General features: G+C 39.5%; 1 protein-coding gene across 1 annotated transcript in view; it reads left to right on the top strand.

The window, feature by feature from the left end:
• arhgef16.L (Rho guanine nucleotide exchange factor 16 L homeolog) overlaps positions 1 to 14,322 on the top strand; it is a 46,488-nt gene extending 32,166 nt beyond the window's left edge. Inside the window, exons 7-15 of the mRNA XM_018226157.2 lie at positions 3,615 to 3,767; positions 5,886 to 6,015; positions 7,594 to 7,668; positions 9,022 to 9,114; positions 9,853 to 10,004; positions 10,733 to 10,939; positions 11,534 to 11,610; positions 11,907 to 12,008; positions 13,082 to 14,322. Coding sequence (XP_018081646.1) covers positions 3,615 to 3,767; positions 5,886 to 6,015; positions 7,594 to 7,668; positions 9,022 to 9,114; positions 9,853 to 10,004; positions 10,733 to 10,939; positions 11,534 to 11,610; positions 11,907 to 12,008; positions 13,082 to 13,221 — 1,129 coding nt within the window. The 3' untranslated portion in view covers positions 13,222 to 14,322. The remainder of the gene's footprint in view (positions 1 to 3,614; positions 3,768 to 5,885; positions 6,016 to 7,593; positions 7,669 to 9,021; positions 9,115 to 9,852; positions 10,005 to 10,732; positions 10,940 to 11,533; positions 11,611 to 11,906; positions 12,009 to 13,081) is intronic.
• The last annotated feature ends 502 nt before the right edge of the window (positions 14,323 to 14,824 follow it).

Genomic DNA, 14,824 nt, shown 5'->3' with positions numbered 1-14,824 from the left:
AGTAATAAAAAGTGGCAATAACAATAAATTTGTAGCCTTACAGAGCATTTGTTTTTCGATGGGGTCAGCGACTCCCATTTGAAAGCTGGAAAGAGTCAGAAGTCAGAACTCAAAAACAATAGAAAAAAAAGTTGCTCAGAAATGGCCATTCCTCGTGTGACTTTGCTTCAGCTAAACCTATGCAAGTTTATTGGCTTTGCCTTCTTTCAATGTGGCACTAGGGTGCCCAATTGGTAACACTTGCCTTGACCAGTTCTCTGTTGGGCTTATTTTTGTATGTTGCGCTTTTGATTTTGATACTGTCCCTATCTATTCTCACTTGTTACGTGAAGGTGCTGCTAGTAGAATGGGCTTTGTTTTACCCTCTTATCCACATTGTTCTGAGAGACCTGTACAAACATATTGTTTTACATGAGCCCCGTCTTCTTTTCTTTATGAATTATAGACTCCATGACAGTAAATTCAAAGCAGATATATATATGTATATTTATTATATAAAGGACTAATTGAAGGCATATTTCGGGAGACTTTCAGTTGTGTTGCAGAATAACATTGTTCTAGTGCTCCTTTTTTCTTGTTCTGTGGGGGGGGGGAGAGAGGGGGTTTCCAAGTGTCTTCCTATGGGGTCTAGCCTATTAAATTGACTCTTTGGGTTTCAGCATGTTCTTGAGGTCTGGTAGCACTTACACTTTAAACTATTTAGAACACATAAGTATGTCAGATCTTATGTACATTGCTTTGTAAATTGCCAACAGTGTAGTAAAATGCACGTTGAGATGTGGGATTTGTATTGCGCCATATAGAATTCCCTGCAGTGTTCTCCCTGTACAGTTTTGCTGTACACCCATTACACATGCCAACAGCCTAAAGTAAAGGTTTTCTGATAATTCAGCTCAAACACCCCATCTGGGGTATAACATGTGGTCAAGGGATTATTGTGTGTAGGGTCCCACCCATCTCACACTGATATATGGCTCTATTGGTTGTTTCCTTAGTATCTTCATTTTATACAGTTTTTTTTATTGTACAGTGCTGAGGAATTTTGTCAGTGCTTTATAAATACTATTATTAATAATAATAAAACAATCCTGACTCCTTACTCCTGAAAGTGCTTGGTCGAAAGCCAGCAAGCTGTTTGCAGATCAGATGATTGGTGGTAAAATTAAATGGACCTTGAACTCTTGATTTTCTTGAAGACCTAGCCTTAGTGCAGTGGAACACTTACACCCTGATTTCAGTCTTGTTTCTGAGACAGACCCTATGAGATAGACCCTATGGCTAAAGATTAAATGCAGTATTTGTACTATTTAAAGGCTTGTCATTGTATAGGGCACGTTCAGCTAGCTGATTGCAATACCACGTGTAGCCACATGAGGTCTCTGGCAAGCTTTCAATTAGTGCAAGAAACTGCGTGTAGAACTGTGGAGTGGGCTGGTGAGAGAATTTTCAGAAAGAAAAAGAACTGACCCATATATTTGCACCCTCCCATCCAATCATGTCCACAAACTCATATATATATATATATATATATATATATATATATATATATATATATATATATATATATATATATATATATACACTCAATTAAACATGACTTTTATTAAACAAATTAAAATGAAGTAGTCCAGTAAACAATAAAACCCGGTTAGGACCAGGGAGACCGATTAACTAGGGGTAGTGGGCTGGTGGTACATATAAATGGCAGTATTTAATCTAGAGAAAGGAGGCACCGCTCGCATACCCTGGCCTACAAGGCCATTCGCCTGGTGCATGGTGATGGAGGGATCGGCACCCTCCTTGTACAATACAAGGAAAAATTAATTTGCACTCGAAGGCAGGTGCAAGCAAGGTCAAGACCTTGCGTTTTTATTAAGCAGAAAGGTGCAATATTTCGGGGATAGGACAAAGGGGTCCTATCCCCGAAACGTTGCACCTTTCTGCTTAATAAAAACGCAAGGGCTTGACTCTGCTTGCACCTGCCTTCGAGTGCCAGTGAATTTTTCCTAGTATTTAATCTGGGAAATCCACCCAGAGACCTGTTATCTCATATGCCTATCACGGGCACAATTAAATAAAGAGTGGTAGGGGTTATGGAAATCACCCATGATATATAGAACCCTACTGTTTCGGTTCCGCTGACCCTTGTGGTATGTGACTTTATGTGGGTGAATGGGGTGATGACTGTAGGAGTCGCATTGGGTGATTTCCATAACCCCTACCACTCATTATTAGATTGTGCCTAGTTAATCCGTCTCCCCGGTCCTAACCGGGTTTTTTTGTTTACTGGACTACTTCATTTTAATTTGGTTAATAAAAGTCATGTTTAATTGAGTGTGTGTATAAATATATGAGCTTGTGGACACGATTGGATGAGAGGGTGCAAATATATGGGTCAGCTCTTTTTTTTTTCTCTCTTCTTTGTGATTTATTACTTCACCCTGCACACCATCTACTGTTTTTCATATTTAATGGGGGGTGCTCCCCAACACTTCATTTACATAGAGAGAATTTTCAGCCCTCACCCACAATAATTATGCACAGAGCTATGAAAAGATCCAGTAGACGTGGGCTTACAACATATCAGGGCCTATTTATCATGCTGTGTAGAAAGTGGAGTGAAGCATTACCGGTGATGTTGCCCAGAGAAACCAATCAGCAATTAGATTTCAACAGTTAGAAAACAAAAGCAAAGATCCGATTGGTTGCTATGATCATCATCACCGGTAATGTTTTAATCCACTTTTTTGCACTGTATGATAAAAATACCCCATTGTGTTCCTTTCCTGGAGAACAGTGACCGTTAAAGCACCGATCATTTTCCATGCCCAGTCTTTAGTGAGAAAAATGGAAATTGCTCTGGTTATGGGTAAAACAGGGAGGTACTGCTCAGGAATTCCAAAGCTAATGTACCCAAGTGCTGCATGTATTTTTGCCACTATCTGCTATTAGCCACAGTTGTTCTCACTGATAAGAAATGGCAAGCGATAAAGGGCAATTTGACTACAGCTATGGGACCTGTTATCCAGAATGCTCAGGGCCTGGGGTTTTCAGGATAAGGGGTCTTTTCGTAATTTTGGTCTCCATATCTTAAGTCTACTAAAAAGCAGGATTGTTCCGTTTCCAATAAGGATTAATTATATCTTAGTTGTGGTCAAGTACAAGGTACTGTTTTACTATTACAGTGAAAAAGGAAATAATTTTTTAAAATCTGAATTATTTGAATAAAATGGAGTCCATGGGTGATGGCCTTACTGTAATCACATTTCTGGATAGCAGGTTTCCTGATGATGGATCCCATACATGTACCAGTGTTTTTTCTGCAAAGTTGTGGTCTATAGACTATATTAGACTAATCAAAGGGGTTAGGGGAATGTAGATTTCAGTGAAGCTTTACTGGAAATGTCCAGAGTAATTTAAGCTTCTGAAGTTCTGAGCGGCCTATACCAAAAAGCAAGGGGCACTCATGTTGCACATGTATGATATTAGCAGCGTTTAACTGCAAACAACAGAGATGAAAGAAACAAAAAGCAATGAAATGTTGCAAAAGGATCACAGGAGCATCAAATGTCCCCTGTAAATGAATTCACAAGACATTTGCACTTTCTTTCAAGGTTTTTTGAAGACTTGGAGAAAAGGCACAAAATAAACCCATTCATTGACAACATAAGTGATATTGTAGAGCATCACTCTCAGAAGACGTTCCAGCCCTATGTGAGTTACTGCTCCAATGAAATGTACCAGCAACGGACGCTCCAAAGGCTCATGTAAGTTACATACAGACACATTCCATTACATAAGAGAACCTCATTGCCTCATTTAATTCCCCTGTAGACTTCTACTGAATTTTCATGTGATAAGAGTCTCTTGTCAAACTGAGCCCCATAATGCCTTATTAGGGAGAAATGCGTCATTAGCATGAAATGCGTCATATGAGCTCATACAGGAGTATCCCATCCAAAGTGAGGAGTTTGTGAAAAGGTTGGATAGACTCAAATTCAGGGAATAGTGAGAATAAAATATAGGCATATATTTCCTTAAAGGGGACATTTTGTGTGAAAAACAAGAATGTGCCAGTGCATTATACACTTTTAAAAATAGAAGGAATGTGCTTACAGGGGACCCGTCACCTGAAAAAAATTGTTCAAACTCCTATTTTATAACATTAGACAAGCAAAATAAACTTTAATTACACTATATAAATTTGAATCTTGTTTCCTTCAGTCTGGGAATTCATAATTATAACAAGCAGGCAGGAGCCATTTTGTGGACACTGTTATTAAGACAAGCCTTGTATAATCTCAGAATCTTGTTTGTGCACCAGAATGAGGGACCTGATGTCCATCCCCATGCCCTGGCTACACAATTAAAAGAGAAGAGAACAGGGGAATATGGGGAGAGCAGTGACATCTAGGAAGTGCTGAATGGAAAGTGAAAGTAATTGTCTGCCCCGCCTGCCCAAGGCATAGAGGAGGGGCAGACAATATTTGATTGACAGCTGAGATGTTTAAAGGAGAAGGAAAGCTACGGAGGCATTTTATTGCCAATAGATTAGCTGCAATAGTGCAAGCTAGAATGCTATATTTATTCTGTAGAATGTTTTACCATAACTGAGTAAAAAGCTCTAGAAACTCTCTGTTTGTTTAGGATAGGAGCTGCAGTATTAATGTGGTGTGACATCACTTCCTGCCTGAGTCTCTCCCTGCTCTGGTCTCAGATTACAGTAGAGAAGGGAGGGGGTGGGGGGAAGAGGAACAAACTGAGCATGCTCTTGCCCAGGGCAATGAGGTTTAAGCTGAAAACAGGAAGTCTGTTACAGAAGCCCATGAGTACACAATAGAAGGAAAGAAATGCAGTGTTTCTTTTGACAGGGGACTCAGAGCAGCACTACTTTGGGGGTTTACTGGTATATTTAGATGGACCTTTCTGATAAGGCTTACTTAGTTTTAACCTTTCCTTCTCCTTTAAATGAGCTTACAACAGCTACGAATGCTTTAATAAAAAATAGAAATTGGATTTCATGTTAAATTCGAAAAGGACTTTTATCATACAGATTTTTGTGTCTGGGTGACAGGTCCACTTTAAAGAAGTAGCGTTTCGGGTTGATTTATTGTAAATTTCTGCAAAAACCCTACTAGTCCCGCCCATCTGCTTCACTTCCTGCTGCCCGGTTTCCCAGGCTGTGCAGGGGAGCCAGCAGTACGCAGCACACTGCACTGTAGGACAGGATCCAATCAGCAGCTAGGCTGACCTGATAGGGAACTGAAGCCTATCTTTGCTTGTGTGACTGCAGGGCTGTGATTGGCTGTCTGCCTCCTACTATGCTTCTGGCAGAGACTGTTAGGACACTCCCACCCCTCATTTGAAACTTGGACAGGTGGCAGAGAACATCTATGGGGAGCTTAAATAAAGAGGCTAATTTTGAAGACAATATTAATTTACACCCAAAAGTATATACTATACATAGTATACTATATGATATACTATATGTCTCCTTTAAGTCCTATGCACACACCCAGGGGCGATCTGTGGGCTGCTGCCGCTCCGCTCTTAAAAGTTTAGCGTCGGAGCAGGTCAAAAGGTGCGGCATCGCTAGTGTAATGAGCGCGTACTGCGCTTTCTTTACTAACAGAGCCAAATTTCCGGTTTAAAAACCGGGAATTAGGCTCTTAAAGTTACAGGAGGCAGCTTTTTGCCACCCCTTGTAACTGCCCATTCCCTGCCGCCTGAGGCAAGGTGCTTATCTTGCCTCATGGCAGGAACGGCCCTGCGCACACCCCTTATAATTCCCATTCTCAGATAAATGCTTTATGTGCTTTACAAGAATACACCTTGCTTCTCATTACTGTAACTGTGGTCCCTAACTCACTGTATGGCAATTTCAGGTCCAACAATGCACAATTTAAAGAAACCTTAAAGCAAATAGAAATGAAGGAGGAATGTGGTGGCCTGCCCATGTTGTCTTTCCTAATTCTACCAATGCAGAGAGTCACTCGTCTTCCTCTCCTGATGGATGTAAGTAATCTGAATGTGTGGCCATGCTGCTATATATCACAAGTATATCACAGTTACATTTTGTGCAGGTTATTTGTACACCAATGTTGTCCACTGGTCTATCTACAGTTAATATAAGTTGTAATAATATAATTCTAAAAATCCTATAGAAATGAATAGAGCATGGGTGAGTTTTTATTTATTAAAGGGATTGATCACCTTTGTGTTAACTCTCAGTATGATGTAGAAAGTGATATTCTGAGTCAATTTTCAATTGGTTTTAATTTTTTATTATCTCTGGATTTCGAGTTATTTAGCTTTTAAATTTGATCTGCATTGATTTGAATAAGAGACTGAAATATGACTAGGAGAAGGCCTGAATGGAAAGATAAAAATTAGTAATGATGATACATTTGTAAATTAAATTTAATACATTGTATTAATTGTTTTTTAGATGAGGTCAGTGACCCCCATTTGAAAGCTGAAAAGAGTCAGAAGAAGGGAAATAATTCAAAAACTATAAAAGATAAATAATGAAGATCAATTAAAAAGTTGCTTACAATTAGCCATTTTATAACATATTAAAAGTTAACTTAAAGATGAACCACCCCATTAAGCTATAAACTTACATAACATTGCCTTACGCGTTTCATGCATTACAGGCCTATGCTGCATCTATAATATGTGTCACTATCTGTTTGTTGTGAGAGTAGTCCATGAATGTCAGGTAGGTGCTCTGGTAGCCCATAGGAGCTTCAGTCTCACACTGAAAGAGGGAAGAGCTGCCAAACTAGAGACAATTGAGCAGAAGCAAATAGAATGTAAGAGGACTTAGAATAAAAAGGGAGGAGGAGAACATAGATACAAATAAGTGGAAGAAACAAAAGGAAAGGGGTGTGGGCAGAATAGAAAAGGGTAGAAATATAGGAAGAACTCTGTTAGGCACATTCCACAAACTGGTTGGGGACAGTGTTGAATTATAAACAGAATGTTCAGACCTGCAGACTGGGGTTCTGGTTTATTTACAAATGTGTCTTCTATCAGCAATATTCTCTACCCAGAGCTGCTCCTCATGTCATCATTACCCTGTTTGACTGACAAGCTCACCAACAAACCTACAGTGTTAGATATTCAGAGGAGGGCTCATGAGGGGCTGGAGACCATGTTGAGTCGTTGATCTCTTTACCAGCATAAAACCCAGTATCCTCTTTGTAGGGCAGCACTCGTATATTTCTTTTCTTGTAATTCAATCCATATATCCAGTCCCCATTTATATGGACTAAAAAGTAAAAATACTTCATATAACTCTGCAGAATACATCTGTCTATCCATTTTATATACATTTTTTGTAAAGTGTTAATCAGAACTCTGTAGAATCTCTCCGCTTCCATCTGAAGAGCACACAGCACAGGCACAATATTGTGTTGGCAGATTAACTGGTTTATGTAGTAACATGGCACATTGCCTCTAATCAGAAGTAAACTTTGTTTGTTCTACTGAAATTACAGTAACAAAGGAAATGTTTTGGGCTGTGGGTACAAATCTGCTTATTGTTGCTGTAACCAATTGTGATTTGTGTTATTGTTGTTTTTTTTCTAGACTATTTGCCAAAAAATGAACATGAACACTAAGGAATATGGAGAGACAACTCATGCTCTGAAAGCTTTAAGCAAGGTTTGATGGAGCCCTTCTTAGCATTAGTGATTGCCTATTTCTATTAACCGATGTAAACCTGTTATACAGAAAGCTCCGAATTACAGAAAGGCTGCCTCCCATAGACTCCATTTTAAAAATGATTCCCCTTTTCTCTGTAATAATAAAACAGTAGCTTGTACTTGATCCCAAATAAAATATAATTAATCCTTATTGGCTGCAAAACCAGCCTATTGGGTTTATTTAATGTTTAAATGATTTTTTAGTAGACTTAAGGTGGCCATACACAGAGAGATGCACTTGTTTGGCTTTGTTGCTAGAGGTGGTTGATTTTTTACTGATCCGATTGTCGGCCCTAGCATCACAATGCTGCCAATACAGGTAGTCGGATTGCAGGACCGCATCAACGAACAAATGTGGCCCGCGATCCAACTAGGTTTTTAGCCCTGCCCGATCGACATCTGGTTGATTTTCTGCCAGATAACGATCGGGGAAGCCCGTCGGAGGTCCCCATACACGGGGCAATAAGCTGTCGGCAGCTTTTATCGGCTCATGTATGGACACCTTTAAAGTATGGAGATCCAAATTACTGTAGGACCCCTTATCTGGAAAATCTCAGGTCCTGAGCCTTCTGGATGACAGGTCCCATACCTGTATTTTATATCCCAGTGGGAGGGGACACAGGGTTATAAACACACTTTTGTTCTCCTTTAAAGGGATCATGGGCTGATTCTGTATAAATATTAACGTAACCCTGTGAGTGCCAGTAAGCTGGCATGGGAGCACAATCATTGCAGATGTACTGCTGAAGGGAGACTGCTATCAGTAACGCTGACTCATATAGTCTGCTTAGCTATGGAAATAAACATACAGAATAAATACACACATTAGTATTTTATTGTTCCATGATTAATGAAGATTTAATCTTACTCAGTGCTCTTCCTTGAGTGCAGCTTCTGGATCCTCCCGCTAGTGATTTATAAAGTTCTCTCTGGAATCTGAAGTGGACCCAAAGCCCTCACTCTTTTACTTACTTTACCTATTGAAAAAGTATTTTTTTCTAAGGTAAATGAGAGACAGCACAGGGTCCATACGGTTGAAATAAAACCAAGCATCACAATTAAAAAAGAACTGTTCCGAAGATAATAATTAATTTTGGACAAAAAACAAGACTCCAAAGAAAAACAGTATCTAAATGTGTATCTAAATGTGTATGAAGTTTGCTTGGGTACTAATTGAATATGTTATTAGAAAAACAGGGTAAATACAGAAGCAATGTTTTGTGGTCCTTTATTGCACAGGCAATTACCTTCTGAATCTGCTGGCAGATAAAGTAAATAAATAAAGGGATTTTCTGTTGGTTTTTGTTAACAGCTGGTTAAGCAGTGCAATGAAGGGGCACGGAAAATGGAAAGGACGGAGCAGATGTACACCCTGCAAACGCAGCTCGAGTTCGGGAAGATCAAGGTAGACATTCAGTGTAGAAAAATGACATAAAGTAACCAAATTTACATATTTATACGTAACTTATATTACTGTGCACAATCAGCTGCTTTTGCCAAGGGTTTGTAGCTACAGTCAAAAGAAGCTTATTCTACATTCAGTAATCATTTCTGCCCTCATTTATAAGACTCTGATGCTGGGTAGACACGGATGGGGCTGCCCCTCTAAATGCCAGAGAACTACAGTATGTGTTCCCTTAAGAAGAAAAGACAATTGTAGACAAAATTGTACTATTTTGAGAATAAGGAGGCTATAAAGGCTTCCTCTCCGTCTGATTTCTGGGAGTTCGTGTCCAATGGGTTATTCCCCATGCCGGACTCTCTCTCTCTCTGGTAAACATCTCCATCAATAGGCTTTCCCTAGCTGGTGACCTGCTCCATGTACTCGGAAGTACTATTAAAGCTGTGTTAAACATGGGTTTTCCCTCTATGCCCTTTAGTGCAGCTTGGCTGGTTTTGATTCAAAGGTATTGGAAGATTGGTTGATCTCACAGCCTAGCACACGCACAGTGAACAGTACGGATTTCAAGGGACAAAACACGGGAATCTGTGTTTTGTGGATAAATTAAATTCCCATCGTCATTATGAAAAGAGATAGTTTCTCAGATTGTCTTCTGACTTCCAAAGGAATGGACCATATGGCCATTTAATAAACTATTAGAACATTCGGTTAACAAATGATTAATTTTCTCCTTTATTTTAGCCGTTCCCACTCATTTCTGCCTCTCGCTGGTTGTTAAAGAGAGGTGAACTGAACCTCGTGGAAGAATCTGGAGTTTTCTGGAAAGGCTTTGGAAAGACTTCTTGCTACCTCTTCTTATTCAATGATGTCCTTATAATAACGAAGAAGAAAAGGTGAAGTGAATATGACTACGTGACACTCTAAAGGACAAAGTGGGAAATTTGTAGGCTCAATCAAATTTTAAATTGTTCTCGGGGGCCACTGTGGGAGAAAGATTGTTTTCATCAGGGGAGGAGTTACTGTACATCACTACAGGGAAGCAATGTTTCATCCTAGAAACAAACACAAAAAATACATATTTAGGTCTACCAGTTCTAGTATGAAATCTGATGTCAGAAACAGAGCCAGGCCTGGAGCTGAATGGGTGCATGTCAGAGTGGTAGGAACTAGGGGAGAGCCATTTAATCATAGTTATATAGTTAAATTGGGTTTATATAGTTAAATTGGGTTGAAAAAGACAAAGTCCATCAATTCCAAATGAAAACCCAGCTTCGATACACACACCCCTCCCTACTTTCACATAAGTTATATAAAACCATATCTATACTAACTAGAGAGTTTAGTATCACAATGAGTGAAAGGTTTTCTAATGGTGACCAAGATCATTGCTTTTTGTTTAAGGTAGACTAGAATGTACTGCTGGTTTCCTCTAATAAAATTAAAACATGATCATTTAGGTTGGCTCCATTCTCCATGCAAGTTCCTAAAATGTTTTTTTCATTATAATGTTTTTTCATTCTAACGTGAGTGAATTTTTTATCCTTTACAAAACCCTAATTCTGTCTCTTTGCTGCAGTTCTCTACCATTGTTATTCACATTGGGTTTTTTTTCTGTTTTCAGTGAGGAAAACTACATAGTAACAGATTATGTCACGACGGATCGTTTTGCTGTCGCTAAATTAGAAAATGGTGACCAGCCTTTAACGCCTACTGCTAAAACTGCAACAAGTGGCCCCCGGAGTCCAAATGGGCCCTTCTTGTTTCAGATTAAGATCAGTAAGAACAGTGATGGGAAACCAGACCAAACTGTGTTGGCAGCTGACAGTTTGTAAGTATCTGTCGTATAATCATCACAGTCTGTTATTTTTAGTTTCACCATTTTCTTTTGTTTTCATTGTTAAATTAATGCGCAAGCTTGCAGTTAGGATATTTATAGCTAGTTAAAGGGTAAAAGTATATAGTCAGATCCCTCTAAAGCAGAGGTCCCCAACCTTTTTTACCTGAATCATTGCTGGTATTGAAGAGCAACATAAGAATGAAAAAAGTTTCTGGGGATGCCAAATATGGATGGTTAATGGCTATTTGGTAGCCACTATGTGGACTGGCAGTCTAAAGGAGGCTCTGTTTGACAGTACACCTGGTTTTTATACAACCAAAACTTGCCTTCAAGCCAGGAATTCAAAAATAAGCACCTTTTTTGATTCCACTGGGAGCAGCATCCAAGGGGTCAGAGAGCAGCGAGTTGCTCACGAGCCACTGGGTATGGGCTATTGTTCTTAATACCTGGGACTATATACGTAGTGTCCAGCATCATCCCGTGGCAGAGAATATCAGGACTGATAGGAGTTGTGGATCAATAAAAAACAAAGAGCTAAGGTTGGGCTTTCCAAAGTGAGATGTCATGTTGCATGTTTCTATGCAGGAGTGATAGAGCACGATGGATTGCTGCACTTGAGCGGAAAGAAGACCACAAAGAGAACAACAGATCTAGGAGAGGAGGTAAGAAAATAAGGATGAGTGATCAGTGTAAGTACTGGTGTTTGGGGTATATGCACCGTGTTTAGGGGTCTTTCATACAGTTACTTGTTTGCATTTCATTTAGAATGATGAACATATAATAGAAAATTCTGTAATACAATCAAGAAAAAGTCAATTTCAATTGGTTAACTTCAACAGACCCTGCATGTTCCTTATATATTTTTTGTGCCTATAAAGTCTTCCATACTGGCACTGCCTGTGCAACGATCCGTTCTTTTCATGTCATTGTGCTGAGAACGTTTTATTCCATATTCCAGGACTGCGCCAGGTGGAAATTATAAAGGCTTACTTGGCCAGACAAGCCGATGAAATTTCACTCCAACAAAATGATGTGATGCTGTTGTTGCAGGAAGAAGATGGTAATATATGAAATTCATATCTTTTCTTTAAAAAAAATGTTGTTGTATGTCTTTTTAGAGTCATGGAAGGCATAGAACTCTGCATAACATAGTGAGATTAAGTTCCAGTTAGCTCTAAAGCATCCAGAAGTCCACTATCTATATATTGCTACTTATAAAATATATATTGGTACTACAGCGCTGTGGAATATGCTGGCGCTATATAAATAAATGTTAATAATAATAATTCAATGCCAAGTTTCCATAACGTAGACAGGAACTTTCAGGAAGCCCATTAGAGCAGCCACTGATAGTATAACTTCCCATGCGTCAGATTATGAGCATTCAGGGGCGATAGTGGGCCCTCCACTGCCTGAGGCAGCTAGGGTGTTGCTGCCGCCCCCCGTCTCCGGTGCGCTCACCTTTTTGGTCCAGGGGGGTCCACAAGGGGGCGGCGGAGAGGGCCAGTACGCTAGCGCAGTGAGCATAATTGCGCTTTCTTTGCTAGAAGAGCAAATTTTCAGTTTGAAAACCGGAAACTCTGCACTTATGGTACCAGGAGCAGCATTTTTACCGCCCCTGGTACCTAGTGGGGCTTTGCCGCCTGAGGCGAGTTACTCAACTCGCCTCATTGGCGGAGCCCCCCTGTGAGCATTATTTCAGCCCATATTATTATATTAGGGATTTACTGCACCATCTATATTTAATTGAGGGGATACAAAGGCAAGATACTTTTTAACCAGTTTGTGGGCTGCATTGGGAGCAGGGTTTGCATCAAGCTGTAGTAACATTAATACAATACTGAGAGAAACAATACTCCCCTCCTGGTGTACTCTTGTGATGCTTCATAGATGAATCACTTAGTAGGCAACTAGTCATGTGGTACAAGTAAAGAAGAAATTGCACTTCAGTGGTAAAATATGATGAACCCAAGATGTTTTTACCTGTAGCTTTTCAAAGAAACATAAGGGGCCACGGATAAATAGGATAATAACTTTATAGCTTGTATGGAAAAAATATAGTGAGAGAAACTTCCCTGTATACCTACATAAACTTTACGAATACTTACTGATACTTTTAACTGTTAATATTAGGTTGGTATCAGGGAGAAAGACTCCGGGACGGAGAAAGAGGTTGGTTTCCAGAGTCCTGTGCTAAGGAAATCACCAACCAAACCGCTGTGGAAAGGAATGTTCAGCGAATGGAGAGACTGAGGATTGAGACCGACGTGTAATGGAAGAGATGGACATTCTACGCCAAGGCCACACTGTGAGACAGACCTGTGAATCCATGCAGTGTATAGTTCCTGGACCATTGCTTGGTCAACTTAGTTTGTATCATAAAATACATTTCAGGAGATCTTCGGAGATCGTTCTACTGCAATGATGCCAATCTCAGGCAGGAATGTTACTAGGTTGCCAGGAGGTCCATGGGAAGAAAACCTCAATCAGAGCTCATTCAAATTTGGGATCATCTTGGTCAACCTGTCCTACGTTCTGTTACCCAGGGAGCAACACTGCATGCTCAGCATTACAAATAGCTGTAACATAGTCACAAATTGTGTTGTCCGATGAAACCACTGACTTGTGTCAAGCAGGGGAAGAGCAGAATAATGAGTAATAAATGGCACCCCAAATGCTATTTTATTCCCCATGTATAAATTGAATGTAAATATAAAGAGAAGAATGTGGAATTATATTCTTGTTGCCGGGTTCACATCTGCTTCTATAGAGGAGATGACTAAGGCAATGGGTAAACATGGTACAGGTATGGGATCTATTTTCTACAAACCTGTTGCTATAAAACACACCAATGCTATTTCTCATTGTCTCCTGTTTAAACCAAAAGATATTCACCTTCACTTGATTTGATTTTTCTCCACTTTAGCATAAATCCATGTGTATAAAAAAACAATACTATTGGTTTCTTTTTTTATTATTGGTGCATAGTGCTCCATATTAATGCTCCATTGTGCAGGAAAGCCAAGGTCCCCGGAATATGATCCTGAAAAGTGATGATCAGAATCCACTGTATCCTCTCCTGAATAATCTGAGCTGCTCTTATTCAACATTCTCTTTCTGGGCCTAAATGTTTATAAGAATTCTGCATTTTCTTGCACAATTATATTATATTTACTGTTCTAGGAATTCTAGCAGTTTTACACTGAAACCCTGCATTTTGGTTCTTATCTGCTACACTCTTTTCTGGGGAGGTATATACACGGGACTTTATTATGTTTGTTTTGTACAAAGTCTACATCATAACCAACATGTGAATTATTTTTTGATAAATAAGTGGAATGCATGTATTTTGGGAAAAAAAGTTCTACACTTTATATCTACATTGGTGACAAGATGATTTGTTCTCTTTCAGAATAACGTCCAGAGAGCCTTTTACATGTTTTCTACCATGGAACTAATACAGTAGAACTAAAGGTTAATATATTGTCAATATGTTGGGCAACTCCCATTGAGGCAAATTGCTAACCATGGCATCTGAGTGGGTGTGTGTCTTCTGAAGAAATTGCACCAGCTCAGGGTGGTTTATTCTAGAGAGGTGCACTGCCAAGTTGGATCCATTTTCCAAATAAATATTCTCTTCTCAGGCATGTGCAGTATCTCAGAATGGCCAAAGTTACAATATAAGCATGAACCGCCCAGATCGGTGAAGGGGTTCTTTGGGAAAGAGAACACCAAGCTAATGTAAATAGAGGCGATATGTAACGGACCTGACCACAGTATTAGAAGTTTGCATCACTGGGATTGCCCTACATATTAGTTCATATTGCCCCTATAATTCTCTTTATTGGATTGTTCCAGTGTTTGGCTCCTGTATGT

This window comes from Xenopus laevis, chromosome 7L, assembly GCF_017654675.1.
Source record: "Xenopus laevis strain J_2021 chromosome 7L, Xenopus_laevis_v10.1, whole genome shotgun sequence".
NCBI classification, from domain to species: Eukaryota; Metazoa; Chordata; class Amphibia; order Anura; family Pipidae; genus Xenopus; species Xenopus laevis.
The sequence above is the reverse complement of the archived record's forward strand: the minus strand, read 5'-3'. Positions and strand labels throughout refer to the sequence as shown.